Source organism: Chiloscyllium plagiosum, unplaced genomic scaffold (genome assembly GCF_037043375.1).
Source record: "Chiloscyllium plagiosum isolate Xiang-an unplaced genomic scaffold, Cpla_swu_hap1 HiC_scaffold_23, whole genome shotgun sequence".
Lineage (NCBI taxonomy): Eukaryota > Metazoa > Chordata > Chondrichthyes > Orectolobiformes > Hemiscylliidae > Chiloscyllium > Chiloscyllium plagiosum.
The window spans coordinates 24,931,587-24,953,051 of record NW_028270161.1 but is presented as its reverse complement, the minus strand read 5'-3'; the positions used below and the strand labels follow the sequence as shown (position 1 = coordinate 24,953,051).

Below are 21,465 nucleotides of genomic sequence, written 5' to 3'. Positions count from 1 at the left end.
ATAGGCCTCAAAGATCAGCAAGGCAGCCTTTGTGTGGAGCTGCAGAAAATGGGGGCAAGATACTAAATTTAGTATTTTGCATCAGTATTTACTTTGGAAAAGGATATGGAAGATATAGACTGTAGGGAAATAGATGGTGACACCTTGCAAAATGTCTGTATTACAGTGGAGGAAGTGCTGGATGTCGTGAAATGGGTAAAGGTGGATAAATCCCCAGGATCTGATCAGGTGTACCTTAGAAATCTGGGAAGCTAGAGAAATGATTGCTGGGCCTCTGCTGAGATATTTGTATCATCGATAGTCACCGGTGAGGTGCCGGAAGACTGGAGGTTGGCTAACATGGTGCGACTGCTTAATGGCAGTAAAGACAAACCAGAGAACTATAGATCAGTGAGCCTGATGTCTGTGGTGGGCAGGTTGTTGGAGGGAATCCTGAGTTACAGGATATACATGTATTTGGAAAGGCAAGGACTGATTAGGGATAGTTAACCTGGCTTTGTGCATGGGAAATCATGTCTCACAAACTTGATGGAGCTTTTTGAGGAAGTAACAAAGGATTAATGAGGGCAGAGTGGTAGATGTGATCTATATGGACTTCAGTAAGGCGTTCGACAAGGTTCCCCCTGGGAGACTGATTTAGCAAGGTTAGATCTCTCACGGAACACAGGAAACATTAGCCATTTGGATACAGAACTAGCTCAAAGGTAGAAGACAGAGGGTGGTGGTGGAGGGTTGTTTTTCAGACTGGAGGCCTGTGACCAGTGGAGTGCCACAAGGATCGGTGCTGGGCCCTCTATATTTTGTCATCTACATAAATGATTTGGATGCAAGCATAAAAGGTACAGTTAGTAAGTTTGCAGATGACCTCAAAATTGGAGATGTAGTGGACAGCGAAGAGGGTTACCTCCGATTACAACAGGATCCGGACCAGATGGGCCAATGGGCTGAGAAGTGGCAGATGGAGTTTAATTCAGATAAATGTGAGGTGCTGCATTTTGGGAAAGCAACTCTTAGCAGGACTTATACACTTAATGGTAGAGTCCTAGGGTGGAGTGTTGCTGAACAAAGAGACCTTGGAGTTCAGGTTCATAGCTTCTTGAAAGTGGAGTTGCAGGTAGATAGGATAGTGAAGAAGGCATTTGGTATGCTTTCCTTTATTGGTCAGTATTGAGTACAGGAGTTGGGAGGTGTTGTGGCTATACAGGACATTGGTTAGGCCACTGTTGGAATATTGTGTGCAATTATAGTCTCCTTCCTATCGGAAAGATGTTGTGAAATTTGAAAGGGTTTAGAAAAGATTTACAAGAATGTTGCCAGGGTTGGAGGATCTGAGCGAAAGAGGTTGAACAGGCTGGAGCTGTTTCCCTGGAGCGCAGAGGTTGAGGGGTGACCTTATAGAGGTTTACAAAATTGAGGGGCATGGATAGAATAAATAGACAAGGTCTTTTCCCTGGGGCTGGGGAGTCCAGAACTAGAGGGCATAGGTTTAGCGTGAGAGGGGAAAGATATGAGACCTACAGGGCAACTTTTTCATAGAGGGTGATACATGTATGGAATGAGCTGCCAGAGGATGTGGTGGAGGCTGGTACAATTGCAACATTTAAGAGGCATTTGGATGGGTATATGAATAGGAAGGGTTTGGAGGGATATGGGCCGGGTGCTGGCAGGTGGGACTAGATTGGGTTGGGATATCTGGTCGGCATGGACAGGTTGGACCGAAGGGTCTGTTTCCATTCTGTACATCTGACTCTATGACACTCTCATTTGTTTGCTGTGATCTAATGCTCAGGCCATGTGATGAGACTCTGTCTGCCTGCCTGTGAGACCAATCTGGTGACTTCTTTGTGTTGCAGAACCATTTTTGAATGTAAAATATAACTAATTGGATGACCAGGTCTGGGTTATCTAATTGGATATATCAAATTAATCTGGCTGAGGTTCCTATTAGAATCTTGGTGAGTGGGAGAATAGACACATGGGGTGTGTGCAAAAGCCTTACTTCTAAGTTCCATTCCTGCTGTATTTTGATTTCTGTGACATTGCCATATCCTCCCAGGATCCCGAGGGAAAACCAAAAAAAGCCAACATCCGTGATAATGGAGATGGAACGTACACTGTGTCCTACCTTCCTGATATGACTGGACATTACACCATCACAATCAAATACGGCGGTGATGAAATCCCCTACTCACCATATCGTATCCATGCTGTGCCAACTGGAGATGCCAGCAAATGTCTGGTCACAGGTATGATCAGGGCTCACAGCCATCTCTGCATGACTGCCGAATACAGAGATTATCTCTTCTCTGGGGTACAGACACTTGGATCTGGTAATCAATCAGCTGCTAGAATCTGGTGAGGGGAAAATTGAAAGGAGTTCCAGGTGGATCTCTGGATTCCTTGGAAGTTGCATCACCACCTTTTGGAAGGTGTGTATGTGAGAACGAGAGATGGGTACACTGATACATCACAGTACATGCCGTCAATCCCCACACTACCAGCAGGCACTGTTCCATGTGGTTACCTCACTAGCAGGGAGTGCAGCTACTCTGGAATGGTTAACATTCACAACTGAGTATGCAGTGGGATTGCAGAAATTAGCAAAGGCATTGCGACCCAACCAGCAACCTCTGACTCTGGCCAGCTTTGCATACCTGGTTGCTGGTGTTCAGAGGGGCTGTCATTTAGTGTGTATTCCAGGGGTACAAGTCTCTGGGGAAGCACTGTCAGCTATTTGTCAATTGGTTTGCGCTGTGCGTGCTGTCCCATACCCCAGCTCATTACACAGGAGAGAAAGATTGGGGATTTGGTTCTGTCCTTTCAAGCCATGCCCAGGACCCCTCTTTCTTTTATGGCCTGTAGTCTGAGAGCAGAGCTATATAGGAAACCAGGGACTGACTTTAACTTCCTTCTACATATCTTGCAATTCTTGCTGATGTCTCCTTTGTATGTTGAGTTTATGGGTGACTGTTTCTAACCGGCTACTCTCCCTCCACAGTGTCGATCGGCGGCCATGGACTCGGTGAGTGACCATCGACCAAACTTGCTCCTTCCATCTTCAGCCATCCACCAATCCATCTGCTCCCCCGCACTGTCCCCTTGCCGACACTGCCTCGACCCAGGGGCCACTAGACTGTGATCTAGAGCAGGAGTCAAAACAGGATCTGCTGAAATATTCAGCAGGTCACTCATTGTTTGCGGAGGGAGACAGACAGATACCATTTTAATGTTTTGGATTGATATCTGTTCACCAGAACGGAGTTAAGATCATCATCATCATCACCACCAATACATTTTAGCTCCATTCTTTCTCAGCAAATGCTGCATGACCTGAGTGTTTCAGACTTGTTGTTTTTATTTCCAATCTGCAGCAGGTTTAGTATTCTGCTTTGGGAGCAGGAACACTGATTTTTATCTTTGACCCTCTCTGTAACCCAGCGAGGTTGACCTAGGGAATGGAGCTAGGCATTATGGAATTTGATGCCCTTTTGACCTGTGCTGGCCACATCCCACTGCCCTTTGACCTTCCCCATGCTAGGATGAGCTCCTTCTGGCTTACTTGCACGTGTTACACACCAGGGGGTGAGCAGGTTTCCGTTTGTCCCAATCTCCACTGCAGGCTGTTGATTTTAAAAAAAAAAAAAAAACAAAAGCTCATTGTTGACAAAACATCGTGTGGGTCTTGCCCTGTGAGAGACTGACGCACCCAAAAAAACCACTCCAAGTATGGTGGCTGATACTGAACTGTATTTCTCTTCAACCTCATGATGATGACGTTTGATCCTTTTACAGCAGCAGGACTTGGTCCCACCATCCAGATTGGCCAGCAGACAGTCATCACTGTGGATGCTAAGGCTGCCGGCAAAGGGAAGGTCACCTGCAAGGTCTCCACCCCTGATGGAGCTGAGCTAGATGTTGATGTGGTGGAGAATAGAGATGGGACATTCGACATTTATTACACTGCACCTGAACCTGGCAAATATGTCATCACCATCCGCTTTGGTGGTGAGCTCATACCCAACAGCCCCTTCCATGTGGTGGTAAGTGATGTCAATCTAACAACGCCAGAGTGCGCGCACATTTCCAAACTCTGAAATGAAAACTGTTTAAAAATACTCAACAGTTAGGCAGCATCTGTGGAGAGAAACAGGGATAAGTTTCAGCTCTGTGAGCTTGCTTCAAACTGGGAAAAGCTGCCCCATGACCGGTTTTAGGTTGGCACGTTACAGACTCCACGTTGAGTTCAACAATTTCAAGTCGTTTTTTTTTTAACTTTCAGACAGCAGCCCATCTGTTCTCAACATTTTTGTTCTTATTTGTTTCATCTTGCTCCATCACCTCTTCCTCCTTGGCAGACTAATCCTCTTCTGGCACTTAATCCCTCTTGCTGTCTCATCTTGCAATCTACCACAAACCGACCTTGTTGTTTGCTATCAAATTCAGGCTTTTTCTCCATTTTCGCACTTTTTTTTTTAAACCTTCCCAGCTCTGGTGAGCGGTTGCTGGCCTGAAACATTGCCTCTGCACAGGTGCTGCCACATTGTGTGGAATACAAGGGATCAGAGTTGGAATGTCCAGCTAAACACTCTCCTGTGTACAAATGTGACCCCAATCAGGGTGTATTTTTAAATATCTGTCCTACAGATATTTCCTGTACTCACAAGCAGTTCGTTCATGTTGCATGCTGACTTGCGTACAAATGGACTTGCAAACAGATTCCAGAACAGAATCCTCTTGCAACCTGGGGGCCACCTGTAATTCCAAAACTTACTTGATTTGATTTCCAGCATCAGGAGTACTCAATTAATAAAAGTGTAATCCGTTGCCTGATAATGCAAAACCTTACTGTTACCATGGAAAGGTGCAGTAGCTGGATCTGGGGCAGTGTGCATAGCAAATCCTTAATGTTGGCAAGATGAATCACCAAATGTTTCCTTTCCTTTGAAAACAAGTAAAAGGAGATGTAAGAGTTCCTTTCCATCTGTATGCATCTCCATACAGCAGGAGAAAGGAGAGGACTGCAGATGCTGAAAAATGTGTTGCTTGAAAATGCGCAGCAGGTCGGGCAGCATCCAGGGAACAGGAGAATTGACATTTCGGGCATAAGCCCTTCTTCCATACAGCACAAGCGGTGGAGTTGTAATAAACTCTGGTCAACCTAATTGGACGTTGTTTGTAACGTGTCCAGCACTGCTATTGCACTCTTTTTTTTTTAAAAGGAAGGATGTTATTCGCTTAATGAAATGGGGAGGAAAGAATCCAAACAATCCTACTGAGATGTCTGTCACTTTTAATCTGAAAGACAGTTAGTTAATTATGGCAGGAATGTCTGTAATCCGAATACAGGTTTTGGATAATTATCAAAAGTGCCAGCATAATGAAGATAAATCATTGTACAGAAAAAAAATGATACTCTGCAGAACATTCCCTAGCAGGATGGTGGATCTAGATTCAGTCATAGCTTTCAAATGGATAAATACTCAAGTGAAAACATTCCAATCTGTGTGGAGAACTGGGAAGTGGTACTTTTTTTGGATAATGTTGAATGAGCAGTAACCACCCACAATCATTTGAATGGAATGTTTTTCTTTTGTGCTGTCATCAGCCAATGATCAAATTCTCCAAGACGTTGGTCGTCACAATTCCCTCCGTATGACCTCTGATCCAGGGAAACCCCTCCTATGCTGAACTATTACACAAACCCTGCGATTGGAAGATCCAAGCTGGGATTTCTCACTGCATCTAACTGGGGAATTGGGTGGTGTGGGAAGATATCAGACTTGGAGGTCAGAGGCCAGGCTCTTTGAGGTGAAAGGTGACCTGATGGGTTGAGAATGAGAAGGTTAGTTGCTTGAAGGACAGAAGAACAGAAGTCTGTCTCTAGTTCTGTTGAATCTACTCTGCCATTTAGCAAAATTGTGGCTGATGTAAATTCCATTCGCCTGCCTCGTTTCTGTCATCACCTTGATACATATTTTTTTTTTCTTCTTGTGACAATTTCTACTGACCTCCAGCGCCTCAGCTTTTTTGAGAAGCAAGTTCCAGATCTCCCCATCCTTTGGGAGTGAAGACACACTTCCATGTCAATTCTGGAATGGCAGAGATCTGACTTTTTTTTTTCTCTGGTCACACCCATCACCAAATTGTTGCAGCACAGGAGGTGGCCATTCAGTCCAGTGTGTGGGGGTTGGGAAAACTGTTTCTCTCAATTGAATCAATTAACCATACTAAACGCCTATTTACGAAAGCTCTTTAAAGTTCTACACTGAAGGGAGAGCATCCTCTTAAATCCCTTTTTAGCCCCAAAGGTCACTTTCAACCCTGGGTGATGCCACATCCAAACTCCGTCCTGTATTTGAGTTGGGGTTTAACCAATGATCTGTACAACTCAATTTTTCCTATCCCTCTTTAATAATTACTGTCATATCTGCTCATGAGCTTCTAGTAATCTGAAACTCTTGAACACCCAGATTCCTTGCATTCAGTCTGACTGTGAGACAGAAACTGAACATCTGGTTATTAGGTCATGAGTATGAATTGAATGGGCAGTCTATGGCACATGGGATATAAGAATTCTGACAACAGCTGTAAGGAACATGCTCCGGCTCTGACTGAAATAAAGCCATTTCTTTGCTCACTGGACTGTTATTTCTGTAGCTGAAAGTGGTGTCTACCATGTTTTGCCTCTTTTTTTTTTTTGTTGCATGGACTATGCAGTTGCAGGTTTTGCATTGGACACATTTCATGTTTAACCTGTAGCTTGCCTCCCATCACAGGCCTGTGATGCCATCCCCACCATAGAGGAGCCCTGTGAAACGTTGCAGCTACACCAGCCCTACGTGCCTTCCCATGCTGGCTATCCAACACACTGGGTATAAGATTCAACCACTAACTAGTTACTTCAAACAGGACTGTTCTTTCTCATGCACTTTGTTTTCCTGCTTACCTACCATCTTGTATTCTTCTTTACCCAACTTGCTCTCTGTTTAATTTTGCAGCCACTAGTTATTGAGGTGTAATCCTATCTTGCAGCACTGCTGTTATTGGGTCACCTGTTGCTGATTCTTGTCTCTCAATCCAAAGTTTATTAATTGAAGGAAAGCTCCTGGTAATTTCCTACACTGTTAACCTAATTTATCATCCAGAAAGCTGTCTGGGTGAACTCACTCTCATTTTATCACTTAATTGTTATTAAACTGTGGCCTGATGGTCATCTTTTGTGGACCTCTATTAGGGGTCAGTTTAGTCTAGAGGCTGTAGTCATGGGGCTCCAGGGGTCTTCTGTTAGTTCCTACCCCACAATTGTCCTTCTCATGCCTTCATTGGCTTTCAAATAGCTTTGGGAGAACACGGAGAAATGAAATAGAGATTTTACCTAGGAGCTGAGTTTGCTGTCACTCATTCACAACTGGTGGATTCAGATCACTAGGAGTTTGCAATCTCACCAAGGAGTGCACATGCTACATGAGGGTCTGTCTGCAGCTCAGTGGTGGATGGGGTTAACTATCGAATGATTTTAAACTGCATGTGACCATTTTGGTGGAGGACCAAGACCACCACCCATTTTGAACATCCCTAGGATCTTGAGTCATATCCAATCAGCTTACCACAGGCTGCTGGTTTTGCTAAGGCTGGCTGACCTGCTTTCCAATGACCTCAATGTGACCCAGTCCCAGTGCAGTATTTCCTTTTTTGTCTCTCTTTTGATGTTGTCTAAGTCACTTTTTGTCACTCTCACTATCCCCTCTTTCTCTCCCATTCATCAGACCATCTTTCCTTTTGCAGATATTCATACTTTCTTCTGAACCAGCATTAAATTGGGATCTCAGTATTCCATAAATTTTGTCACTTCCTTTCAGTAGCTTATCGTAAAGTTTCCGTTTTGTGATCACCTAATATTGAGTCCTGGATATTAAATTTTGCTCCCCTTCTGTTGCTCCATACAGGCCACTGAGGAGTCTGTTGTCCCAGTTGACGTTCTGGATCATGGTCTCCGGCCATTCAACCTGGTCATCCCGTTCACCGTGCAGAAAGGAGAAATCACAGGTGGGATTGCAATCCTCTCCGCTGCAGCAGGGTGGCTTAGATGGTGCAAGATGTTGGTGTTGAGACTTCCATTGCGATGTTGTTTTGGTTCATTGTGTTAATACTGAGAGACACATGGTGTGCCAGAATGAGAGCTGGTGCTGAGATACGCATTGTATGGGGCCAGTGCTGCTTCAGAAATGAAAGTGTAAAATTCTTTTACAACATAAGAGGACTAGTCAAAAAGATTAATTTGCTGAGATCAATGATCTGTGCCAAACCCTTCGTCTCCCACCCTGACTTGGATTTCCTCCACTACTTGGTGTTATTGCCAATATAAGTGGCAGAACTCCCACACCCCTGCTATTCACTGGTGTGAGACCCTCAACACTGAGCTGAGGGGAAAGATGGCCTCTCAGATTTAACTCCTCTGAAAATCACACTTCCCTCTGGCAGGTAGTGTGGGACTGCGCTGCTGACAGTATAGCACTCCCTTTGTACTGAATTGAATTGAATTTATTGTCACATGTACCAAGGCACAGTGAAAAGCGTTTGTCTTGCAAGCAATACAGGCAGATCACAGTGAAGTAGCATAGATACTTAAATAATAGGTAATCAGCAGCAAAAACATAGGTACAGGCGAATGTTAAGAGTTTTTGAGTCCATTCAGTATTCTAACAGTAGGGTAGAAACTGTTTCAAAACTGGCTGGTGCGTGTGTTCAGGCTTCTCTACCTTCTCCCCAATGGTAGAGGTTGCAGAAAAACATTGCCGGGGTGGGATGGATCTTTGAGAATACTGGCGGCATTTCCTTGACAGCGGGCCTGGTAGATGGGTTCTGAAGACGGGAGGTTGGCCTTTGTGATTGTCCGGGCCGAGTTCACCACTCTCTGTAACCGTCTCCGATCTTGAATGGTACTGTTGCCATACCAGGTAGTGATACATCCAGACAGAATGCTCTCGATGGCGCACCTATAAAAGTTGGCAAGGATATTCGCCGTCATGCCAAATTTCCTCCGCTTCCTGAGGAAGAGCCATTGTTGGGCCTTTGTAACCAGTGCATCCATGTGAGTCCAAGAAAGCTTGTTGATGACCACTTTTCTGAGCTTGACACTCTGCACTCGTTCCACCTCTGTGCTGTTAATGTGTAAGGGGCATGAGTAACATCCCACTAAAAGTCAATGAGTTCCTTGGTTTTACCAGCACTGAGCTAGGTTGTTGTCAGTGCACCATTTTTTCCAGGTCTTCCAACTCCTGTCTGTTCTGTTGCCATCTGAGATTTGACAGACTATGGTGGTGTCATCAGCGAACTTGTAAATGGCATTTAGTCTAGTATTTGGTGATGCAATCATGGGTATACAGTGAGTACAGTCAGAGGCAGAGTACACATCCCTGGGGGCTCCAGTGTTGTGTTAGTGAGGATGAAATATTGTCCCCAATCTTCACTGTCCTGTGGGTCAGAAAATTGAGGATCCGGTTGCAGAGCATGGAAGAGTACTACATAGGACTAATTTGATTCTAGGCTCTTGTCTGAATTGAGATTTGAACCCAGCATCTTCTGGCTCTGAGGAATCTCTGCAGGCACTCTAGGTTATGATCACTATTTCCCAAAGATCTGACTACTTTTCTATCTCCCTATCCTATTGAGTGAGGCCTTCTCCCCTTATGTCTGCACTAGATCTTAACTAAGAGGTGAAGGCTCAATTAATCTTTATTTTCTGAGGAAAAGTAACTTGTGCATTGAAAATTGCATGTGACCTGTTTCTTGGGATTCATTCTGAAACATTCCTTTTATTCCAGGTGAAGTCCGAATGCCATCTGGTAAAACTGGCCGCCCAAATATTACTGACAACAAGGATGGAACCATCACTGTTAAATACGCTCCCGTTGAGAAGGGTCTCCATGAGATGGACATAAAGTATGATGGCAACCACATCCCAGGTGAGTGAAATAAGCTGACTACCTGCCCAGTCCAGAGATTTCCTGGTCTGTCCACATCACATGCATGTTTCTGTATATGTGCATGTCTGTTTACTGTCAGTGGGCTAATTCTTGTCTCAAGGCCTCCACATCTGAATCTTTTACTTTTCCAAGGATGGCTGTGACACTGAACTCCATCACATTCACATTCACCACCACCACCTCCTTGTAAATCTCAGGATTGAGAGAATGTGCATAAAGAATAGTTACCCCAGCCTAATACCTCCTACAAAAGGTTCTGGAGATTGTGGCTCTGACTAAGTGAATATTGGTCCTGCTCCATGTTGACTGTGAGCTGTTGCCCCTGGGGGGGGGGGGAGGCTGACCTTTTGCATTGACCTTGATGCTGCATTGACTCTAATTGGTTATTCCTCTGATAATAGGCAGCCCATTGCAGTTTTATGTGGATGCCATCAACAGTCGTCATGTGACTGCGTTTGGTCCTGGTCTGAGCCATGGAATGGTGAACAAACCTGCAACTTTCACCATAGTCACTAAGGATGCTGGTGAAGGTAGGTGGGATGTGGGCTGAGCCCTGGAGGGGTGACAGATGGTGCTGCAATGTGAAGATTTGGGGGGGGCGGGGGAAGAAGAGAGACAGTGAGCATTGGTGAGAGGGATCAGAATTTGTGCTGGACACTGACTAGGGAAGAGGTGTGAATGAGGGCTGAGGCTTGGTGGGGTTGGAGGGTGAGACGTGAAGGGACGGGTTTGATTGGAGGTGGTGAGCAACCAGGCATGCAGATTTATTTGAAGAAAGCATTGGAATGGGGATGTTCGGGTGCTTTTCAGCAGTTTGCTGTAATTTTTTTTTTCTCTCTCTGCCTGTGTCACTGTAGGTGGACTCTCCCTTGCTGTAGAAGGTCCCTCTAAAGCTGAAATCACATGCAAGGACAATAAGGATGGCACCTGCACTGTGTCATACCTGCCCACAGCCCCTGGAGATTACAACATCATTGTTCGTTTTGATGACAAGCACATTGCAGGAAGCCCTTTCACTGCCAAGATCATGGGTAATTCCCGCTCTGTTTTTCCACTCTTCAAAGCTTGGCTCTGGTGGCTGGTGTCAGCCAATGGTTGTGGATCCTGGTGCTCTCCGACTGACACTCCCACCTGATATAGATGCTCCTAACCTGGGTTTGCTGTTGTAGCCATGTGCCTTCTATCATGGTCTTGTTTTAAGTTTATTCTGATCTTAGCCATTTAGTGGTAGGTCCACGAAGAGGGAGTAGGGAGTTTGTATGTGGGGGAACGGTGGATAAAGTGAACCATCACCTCCACCATGTCAGGGTCTCATCTGCCTGTTAGCAGGGAGGTGTTTTCTGGCCAACTGCACGGTTTCCAGTGAGTGAGAGGATGATAGTTGAAGACTGAGTGCTGTTGTGAGTGTGTCATTGCTGCATATGGGAGTGCTGGGTAAATGGTATGGAAAAGGGTAAATGATGTCTCTTTGGGTGAGTAACCAGTCCCCTATTGTCCTTCAGCCAGACTGATGGCCAATCACCTACAGCGCTGCAGTCATGGGATTAACTTATAAACATATTGGACCTGGATCCCGGTGCCAGGAACTGCAGGTATCTTTGAATTGTACCTGACTGATGAAACCATTTCTGTGTAGGTGATGACTCGATGAGAACTTCGCAACTCAACGTCGGCACATCCACAGAGGTCTCGCTGAAGATTACAGAGACTGACCTGAACCTACTCAACGCCAGCATCAAAGCTCCATCTGGTAATGAGGAGCCCTGCTTGCTCAAGAGGCTGCCCAACAGGCATATTGGTAAGATTCCAACCAGGCACAGTGGCCAGAAACTGACTGCCAGGTGGTTGTTGTCTTTGCCTGAGTCAGACAGATCAATGGCACAGAAAAACGCTTTCCAGCCCATCAAGTCTATGTCGCCCATCAAGTCTGCCGCTCATCAAATGGCTAGCTATTCACAGAATCCCAATAGTGTGGAAACAAGCCATTTGGCCCAACTAGTATATACTGACCCTCTGAACAGTAACCCACCCAGACCTATTCCTCTCTACCCTATTACTCTACACTTACTGCTGACTAATGCACCTAACATACACATCCCTGAACACTACAGGCTATTTAGCATAGCCAATTCACCTGACCTGCACATCTTTGGATTATTGAAGTAAACCCACACAGACACTGGGAGAATGTGCAAACTCCACTCCAACTGTCACCTGAGGCCAGAATAAAATCTGGGTCCCTGGCACTGAGGCAGCAGTGCTAACCACTAAGCATCCCTACAGTGTGGAAACAGGCCATTTGGCCCAACAAGTCCACGCTGACCCTCTGAATAGTAGCGACGCCCGAACAGCATGAATCCTAGACACTCTGATTAAAAGCCTTAAAATCTGAGCTTCTAATCCCATTTTTCAAGTATGCCTTGGTACCAAGTATATTGGCATTATTTAAGTGGTTTCTTCCCCTCCCACCCTTTCAGGCAGTGAGTTACAGATTTCCAATAACTTCTGGATGGAGAGATGTTCCTTTGATCTCCTATAAACCTCCTGTTCCTCACACACTAAATGCATGAATCCTGGTCCTTGATTCCTCTGTCAAGGCCTCTCATAATATTATTCATCTCCTCAGTTTCCTGCTCCAAGGAAAATAACCTCAGTCTATCCAATCTCTCCAGCCCAGGCAGCATCTGGGTAAATCTCCTCTCTACTCTCTCCATTGCAATCACATCGTTCTGATTATATAGATTACAGAATGTGGGATCAGGAGTATGGGAGGGTCTTGTTTGATATGGTACATCAAGTAATGAAAACATTTTGGCCACTGCAGAATGAGTCAGCCCTCTGACCTTTTTTTTTCCCTCTTCAACAGGTATTTCATTCACTCCAAAGGAGGTAGGAGAACATGTGGTGAGTGTGAAGAAAAACAACCGGCATGTTACAAACAGCCCCTTCAAGATCGTGGTTGGGGCCTCTGAGATTGGTGATGCCAGCAAAGTGAAAGTTTCTGGGAAGGGCCTGGTAGAGGGCCAAACATTTGAGGTGTCTGAATTCATCGTGGACACGCGAGGTGCAGGTACGGCCCATTCCAAAAGTAGCAAGTTATTGCATTGGGCAACCTTAAACTGATCACCAAGATTAACATTTAACAATTGGACCCATTCTGAGAGTTCTCCTATAATCCAGGTTATTGATTTTTGGGCCTTTTTGAAGCTGGCAGTAAACGGGGGGGGGGGGGGGGGGCGGGGGGGAGAAAAATGTGGTTGGATGTTTTTGGTCAGTGCTCCAGACCCCTACTCCTAACCAGGGCTGCCCTTCAGTACCACTTGAGTGGTCCTCAGTGGTGAGGTTTTCTTTTTGTATATAACTACTAGGATTCCACTTTTGCGTACAATCACTGACCTGGTTGCTGATTGGGCAATGGGATTATTCTGTGCAGATATGAACAGATAGTGTTCAAGTTTCAATTTTTAAAAAAAAATTGACAATCCTTTGCCTGTTTCATTGTGATTTATAGAGGGTTTAAGTTTGTGGGTGGGGAGTGGAAATTGCTGATGAGCTTCCTCTGTAAAAGTGAAGTTAGCAGTAATCCCTCTGGCCCTTGAGCCTGCTCCATGTTCTGACATTGGTTGTTCAGATTGTGGCCTTAATTTCACCCTATCCCTTGACCACCTATCAATTAAAGTAGCTCTGCCTTCAATAAATTCAATGAGCTAGCCTTCACTGCTTTCTGTGGCAGACAATTCCAAACATTAACAGAAGGCTCTCTTTTTTTTTTTTCCCCCCCCACCCCACCCCACCCCACCCCACCTCCCTCCTTCCTTCACATTTACCAGGTTATGGAGGACTCGGTCTGTCCATTGAGGGTCCCAGCAAAGTTGACATTAATTGTGAGGATCTAGAGGATGGAACATGCAAAGTGACCTATTGTCCAACTGAACCAGGCAACTACATCATCAACATTAAATTTGCTGACCATCATGTGCCAGGTAAGGGAGTGGGAAATCCAGCTTCTTACCCTCAGTAACCAAACACTGGAAGGGGGATCCCAAAGGGCAGGTTGCTGGTCACTGCAGATGGAAGACAGTCAAGGGCATAAAGTTCAGAGTGGGCCCAGAGATAGAGGGCAGCTGAGACAGGCACTGGGGGGGAAATCCAGTTATGGTTTTAATAACATGGGGTTTGTAGTGGAACTCCAGCTCATGAGTCACTGTGTAACACTGAGTACTGTGATTGTGTTTGTAGGAAGCCCCTTTACAGTGAAGGTGACTGGTGAAGGAAGGATTAAGGAGAGTATCACTAGGCGACGCCAGGCTCCCTCCATTGCCACTGTGGGCAGCACCTGTGACCTCAACTTGAAGATTCCAGGTATGTGTAGACCTCCAGTGAGGAGTTATTCTGCAACGGGGTAAACTTTTTAAAATTATTCCTCTTCTGTTCTGATCTCTCCTCATCCTATCCTGTATTTGTCTTATTGCTTGGTGTAACTGGATACTGTTCTTTCAGGTTCTGTTCTGACTGACTGGAGGCAACCCAAGTGTCACTGATTTTGTTTTTTTTTTCAGAGGCCAATCTCTCAAGATATGTGTTTTTGGGTTTAGCAGCACTGGGTTTCCCATCTTCACCCACTCCAGTGGTGGGAGGAGGGTTCTCAACTGCTCATGCTTAGACTCCAGGTTCTTGATTTTCAAAGTTTTTACAGCACGGAAAGATGTCAGTCGTCAAACATCCATCTCTTCCCATTTCCCAGCGCTTAGCCAGGAGCCGCTCCCATGCTATGGAATCTTGAGTGCTCATCCAAATACTAAAATATCTTTCAGGTTCCAATCTCCCTCTACCCTTTTTTTTTCCAGGGAGAGTGTTCAAGATACCCTCAGCCATGTGCTTCCTGGTTATCCGTCCCTCCTAGGGAGGAATATTTCCCTTATCTACTCTGCATATGCCCCTCAAACGTTGTACACCTCAATGACGTTTCAGCCCCCCGCCCCCAACCAAACCCTTAGCTTTCTCTGCTCTCGAGGCTGGGTTGTTGTCCCACTTTCATATCTGAATCATTCCCAGCCCAGGCAGCATTCTGGTGAAACTCCTCTGCATGCTCTCTAATGTAATCACATCCTTTCCTGTTGTGATGACCCGAACTGCACACAGTACTCCAGCATATGCATAACTAGCATTGTATACACTGCTTTATCATAAACTCCTCATCCTTGCTCTTATATTCAATGCCTTGACTGGAAATAGCAAAAATCCCATCTTAAACTTACTTTTATCTACTTGTCCTGTTGTGCTCAAGGATCTAGAGGCTCCAAGGTCCTTCTGAGCCTTAATACTTCCCAGGCTCCTACTGTTTTTTTTTCTTCTAAAATGTCATCACCTCCCTGCTCTTTTTTTTTCTTTATCAGGATTAGATTTTTAATTTGCCTCACTACAGCTCGACTACATTTAGTCTAAGCTTTCCTTCTCACTTGCTGAGGAAATGGAGCTGGAGGAATCTTGACGCTGAAGGGGGAGAAAAAAAATTCTGAATGTAGTTATTCCACTTGGAACTTTGTAGGAATTGCCTGTTGGGGATGCAAATGTCACATTCTAGCATTAAGTGTCAAGGCATTAATTCAACAGCTTTAAACTGGTAATTGTGCTCCTCAGCAAGTTGCCTTCTCTCCCATCCTATCAGCATGTCCTTCTAGTCGTCCTTCCTCCTGTTTATCAACCCTCCTTCACATTAAAGTTTTTCCAGCTGCTCACCTGATCCAGGAACTTTGAGCTAGTTGCAGCAATATTCCTATAGTGAGTGATTTGATTAACACAGTCCACGTGTGGAGAGACCAATGGTCATGTTATTGATCCATGTCCAGTGTTAGCAACAAAAGCTGATTGATGTTAATCTTAATTCAATCACTTAAAGATCTTGATGTAATATTTATGGTTCAAATATAGGTCTGGGATGAGATGGCCCTGTGTTCTCCTTTAATGACATTCTTTGTTCTTCTCTCCTCCTGCCCCCATTCCATCTTTTCCTCAGGAAACTGGTTTCAGATGGTATCTGCCCAGGAGCGTTTGACGCGGACCTTTACCCGCAGTAGCCACACCTACACCCGCACAGAGCGCACAGAGATCAGTAAAACCCGGGGCGGAGAGACCAAACGAGAGGTGCGAGTGGAGGAGTCCACGCAGGTTGGAGGGGATCCTTTCCACAATGTCTTTGGCGAGTTCATGGGCCGGGACAGTCTAGGCACTTTCACCAACATCCCTCGGGCCGAAGGTGTGTATCAGACCCACTGATGGTGTGGGCTGGCCCTTTTTCAAAGAGAAACCAGGCTTGTTTTGAGGCTTTTCAGGTCTTTGAGCTTGCTCTGCCAATCAGTGCGATTGTTGTAAGTGTGTGTATCTGTCCCTTTTTTTTAACATACCATGAAAAGCTCAAATCATCACCCTCTCTAAATGGGGAGGCAGTAGCCTAGTGAAACTGTCACTACACTATTAATCCAACTAATTGTGGGGATACTAATTCAAATCCTGCCATGGCAGATGATATTGTAAATTCCATAAAGAATTGAATTAAGAGTTTAATGATGACCATGAAACCATTGTCAATCATTAGTGAACCAAATGAGTTTTCCAATGTCACCTTTTTTAAGTGAAAGAAATCTGTCATCCTTACCTGGTCTGGCCTACCTGTGACTCCAGACCCACAGCAATGTGGTTGAGTTTTAACTGCCTTCTGGGTAATTAGGGGTGGTCAGTAAATGCTAGCCTGGCTATTGAAACCCATATCCCATGAGTGAATTTTGAAAAAAATCAGACTTTTTAAAAATTTTCTGTAGCTGATCAGGATACTTTGTAGTAATTTTTACAATGCAAGATCTCCAAAGCTATTTGGGCTGCCTTTGTTTTTAAGCTTTCACCATCTTAAAACTGTTTTAGGTCCAAAGCTTGTATTCACTTGTACTGAAACCAGTTTGGCAAAGTTTTTTTTTTACTACTAGTTTTAATCTGTAAATATTTTGGTACTTGTATGCTTCCAACTATATTGCTTGCAATGATGCTGATCTTTATCAGTGAAGGTGGACACCATTTTCTCTTTACTCACTGTAACCAGAATGTTAGCAGTGTCGATCCCTGTGGGAAGTCACTCATCACATTCTAACAATTTGAGTAGCTGTCTGCTGTCTACGCATTAACCCAGAAGCAAGTGAGTCACTCCGGTTCAAGTATTGCTGTCTGTTCTGTCAGCTTCAGAGTTAGAGGGTGACAAAGTATTTAAAACAGGAAGTTGTTTTTGGCCAAGTTAGTTTGTAATGGTGTTCTGTGGTTTTTGTTTTTGACAGTGGAGGTTGGGGCTCAGGAGATGACTGCACAAGTCACCAGCCCATCTGGGAAGATTGATGAAGCAGAGATCATTGAAGGCGATGACAGCACGTACAGTGTGCGCTTCATACCACAGGAGATGGGCTCCCACACTGTCAATGTCAAATACCGTGGCCAACATGTCCCTGGTAGCCCCTTCCAATTCACAGTCGGGCCTTTGGGCGAGGGAGGCTCCCACAAGGTCCGTGCTGGTGGCCCTGGTTTGGAGCGGGGAGTTGCTGCTGTGGCAGGTGAGTTGCCATTGGTTACTTGTTTGTTTCATCAGAGCTCAATCTCAGGAACAAGGGCCCAGGTTCTGGGGAGGTCAGGTTGGGTGACTGGTCAGTCTCTAGGACGTTCAGCCTAATAAAGCAATCCCATGCAAGGACGGCACAAAACACTATATAGGACAAACAGGAAGACGGCTAACGATCCGCATCCACGAACATCAACTAGCCACGAAACGACACGACCAGCTATCCCTAGTAGCCACACACGTAGACGACAAGCAACATGAATTTGACTGGGACAACACTACCACTATAGGGCAAGCCAAACAAAGAACAGCCAGGGAATTCCTAGAAGCATGGCACTCATCCACAAACTCCATCAACAAACACATCGACCTGGACCCAATATACCGGCCACTACAGCGGACAGCTGAAACTGACAACCGGAAGCGGCAGGGACAGGCCACTATAACTGCCGGAGGAAACACCACAGAAGCGCTTCACAGGAGGCTCCCAAGCACTGAGGATGTCACCTAGACAGGGGACAAAACGTTTGCAACAAAAACTTCCAGCTCGGCGAACAGAACCACAGCAATAGATGGTGATCAGTCTGGATATCTCTATCCTTCCTGCCATTAACATTCTCTCTTTCCTTTTCCTTTCAGCGGAGTTCAGTATCTGGACCCGTGAGGCAGGAGCTGGAGGCCTCTCCATTGCTGTGGAAGGCCCAAGCAAAGCTGAGATCTCATTTGAGGATCGTAAGGATGGATCATGTGGAGTTTCCTACATTGTACAAGAACCTGGTTAGTAAATCAGACCCTGAATTGTTCTGGAGTTTGGGTAACCCCAAACATCTATCTTTTTTGTACAACTTGTTACTGTTATTTTATCTGTTGGTACGCTGCCCTTTTTGGGGTCTCGAGTTCTGCTAACGTCTTGGTCTTTCTCTTTCTGTTCTCTCACAGGGTTGCCCCTTTGCATTCTGCTAGATTGTTGCTGAAGTCTTTAGCTTTTTAAAGTTTTTTTTGTCCCTTTTCCAAACTTTTTGGTTGAAAACATGTACAATGAAAGCCAGACTGTAATTTCTCGCTACTTAACAGTTAATCATAAAGATGTACAGTGCAGAAACAGACCCTTTGGTCCAACATGTCCATGCTGACCAGATATCCCAACTCAATCTCGTCCCATTTGTCAGCACTTGGCCCATATCCCTCCAAACTCTTCCTATTCATATACCCATCCAGTCGCCTCTGTTTTACATGTTGTACTTGTACCAGCCTCCACCACTTCCTCTGGCCACGCGCGCACGCACGCGCGCACAACAATACTTTGTCTATTTACCCTATCCATGCCATTTGTGATTTTGTAAACCTCTACGATTACCCCTCAGCCTCTGATGCTCCAGGGAAAACAGCCCCAGCCTATTCAACCTCTCCCTATAGCTCAAATCCTCCAACCTTGGCAACATCCTTGTCAATCTTTTCTGAACCCTTTCAGTTTTCACACTTCCTTTTCAGGAGGAGGGAGACCAGAATTGCATGCAATATTCCAAAGGTGGCCTAATTAACATCTTGTGCAGCCACACCATGACCTCCCAACTCTTGTACTCTAAGCTCTGACCAATAACTGAAAGCATACCAGCACCTTCACTATCCTACCTACCTGCGACTCCACTTTCAAGGAGCTATGAACCTGCACTCAAAGGTCTTTGTCCTAGGGAGTGTTGCTGAACAAACTTGGTTCAGTAAACTATCCCATAATACAATGACTTTGCACTTCAATTTTACTTAAGTTTTCATTAATTAGCCAATAAACCTGATTTGGGATATCCCAGGATTCTTTACAAATTGTTTCATACTGTGGAGAGCGCTCTCCTCTGTAATGCAGTCCAACATGGACAAGATGTCATTAGATATGACGTTGATGTATCCTGACTATAGGGTACTCTATGCTGTGCCTGGTCTGACATACAGCTGCTACTTGTACACTGGGCAGCAAGTGACCCTCCACTGTGCCTCCTGACCACAGACTCTGTCTCTACTCTAACCCTGTAGCCAGCTGATCTAAATGGAGTTCCTCTTCATTTTCCAGGTGACTATGAAGTATCCATCAAGTTCAATGATGAGCATATTCCTGACTCGCCATTTGTTGTTCCAATTGCCTCTCCCTCTGATGCTGCTCGTAGACTCACCGTTACTAGCCTCCAGGTGAGGCCCAGGGTGGGGGTGGAGGGGTATGCGGGAGGGGACTGCTGCTGCAGGGGAGACGGGCAATTGATGGAGATCTGAAACTAGTTAGAGGGCAACTGAATGATGTAAAGGTTCCTGGAAACGGGAGTCAGCAGCAGCACTGTGGAAACGCTGGAGTTGTGAAGGGATATGATTGTGTCCCAGCTTTCTTAGATCCAGCCTGTCCAGTCACTACTTTGGCCACTGGTTCTGCAGTAATTTAACACCACCAGATATTGCCCAGTCCATAGAGTCCATATTATTTTGGAGACAACCCCACTAGCCTCCCTTTTTTTAAAAAAAAAAATGTAATTGGGGTGGGGATGTTCTTTGGGACTTACTGTGGGTAAGCAATCCTTGGTTTGAGAATGTAGAGGGAGCTTTCTTGGTTGGTTTGTTTATTTAATCTATGCCTATCTGTATTTAGGAATCTGGATTAAAAGTTAATCAACAGGCCTCATTCGCAGTTCAGTTGAACGGAGCAAGAGGGATCATTGACGCAAAAGTGCGGACTCCATCAGGCTCTGTGGAGGAATGCTATGTGTCTGAGGTGGATGCTGGTAAGTGACTGGGAACTGTTTGGGTAGCATCACCTACCAAGTTTCTCTTGCTCCTTGTTTCATTTTTTGTGTGTCTGTGTCACCTCTCTCTATTTTTGTCTGCTCATTATAACTAAACAGATTAAATTTGCTTCCTGATTCAGGGTGAGGTTCCAATAAGGCACTGGTGTGTAAATTCAGAGCATGGAATTCCCAGGCAGTGAGTCTCTGAGGGAACAAAAGGAAAAGTGATTAGAGGGAAGTTGTCTGAACTGCTGACTCCCACAGGAATGGTGGTGTTGGGAGGTAGTCTGGGAGCAAAGCAGTCCCCTGTGCTGGGGGGGGAGAGGAGGAGGAGGGATATGGGGAGGTGGGAACAGTCTAGACAGATGTGGAGCACTTAGCTGTGGGGTGTCAGTGACCTGACCCAGAATAACTGCTCATTCCCATACCACGTGGTTTGTCTGCTCTCACAGCAGCTGCCTCAGGCTTAAGCTGTAACATGAGACTCGGGGACCAGAAGCTTCCAATAACATTCAGAAACTTCTAGAAGGACAGAACAAGGTCATTTTAACCTCCGTCTCCACACCTTTTCCAGAGCTTGCTTTTTTAGTATTTGCTCTAGTTGTTGCAATTTCTATACAACCTTGTATTGTCAATCTTTTTTCTTTGTGTGTGTCTCTTTGTCTCTGTCTTTCTGTTTGTGTCTGTGTGTCTCTCTCTCTCTCTCTCTCTCTCTCTCTCTCTCTCTCATATCTATCTTTGTCTCCATCAGCCTGCCTGCCCATGTGTCTGTTTCTAACCTGTGCAGGTATTTCTGCTCCCTACACCCACAGTGCCCCCTACTGGGGATGGGTAGATCCTCATTAAAATCTAATGACTGGCACACACTTGAGGGGAATGGAAGTACTCATACCATACTTTCTAGAGTAAGGTGACTTAAGACTTCAATTGGAACACAACAGAGAGCAGGGAGAGAATGTGTGTGGGGCAAGTAAGAGGGGTGAGCTATTGAGTGAGAGGAAATAAGGACATCTTCCTGCTAGCTCCTTCAACTAAGCCTGTTTATAGACTGCATATGAAGGGTTTTACTAGTTTCTACATTTTCTGGGAATGTTTTATTTCAGTTTCTTGGTTTTTC

General features: G+C 45.2%; 1 protein-coding gene across 4 annotated transcripts in view; it reads left to right on the top strand.

The window, feature by feature from the left end:
* Positions 1-21,465, top strand: part of flncb (filamin C, gamma b (actin binding protein 280)) — a 58,192-nt gene that overhangs the window by 33,396 nt on the left and 3,331 nt on the right. For 2 of the 4 annotated variants that reach the window (XM_043713905.2, XM_043713903.2), the window contains 17 exons: positions 2,057-2,246; positions 2,999-3,022; positions 3,793-4,040; positions 6,777-6,872; positions 7,947-8,046; positions 9,825-9,965; positions 10,388-10,516; positions 10,844-11,017; positions 11,623-11,784; positions 12,853-13,056; positions 13,817-13,969; positions 14,226-14,348; positions 16,003-16,242; positions 17,309-17,578; positions 18,223-18,360; positions 19,649-19,764; positions 20,213-20,345. In XM_043713905.2, coding sequence (XP_043569840.1) covers positions 2,057-2,246; positions 2,999-3,022; positions 3,793-4,040; positions 6,777-6,872; positions 7,947-8,046; positions 9,825-9,965; positions 10,388-10,516; positions 10,844-11,017; positions 11,623-11,784; positions 12,853-13,056; positions 13,817-13,969; positions 14,226-14,348; positions 16,003-16,242; positions 17,309-17,578; positions 18,223-18,360; positions 19,649-19,764; positions 20,213-20,345 — 2,641 coding nt within the window. The remainder of the gene's footprint in view (positions 1-2,056; positions 2,247-2,998; positions 3,023-3,792; positions 4,041-6,776; positions 6,873-7,946; positions 8,047-9,824; positions 9,966-10,387; positions 10,517-10,843; positions 11,018-11,622; positions 11,785-12,852; positions 13,057-13,816; positions 13,970-14,225; positions 14,349-16,002; positions 16,243-17,308; positions 17,579-18,222; positions 18,361-19,648; positions 19,765-20,212; positions 20,346-21,465) is intronic. The other 2 variants (XM_043713906.2, XM_043713904.2) reach the window with 1 other exon arrangement.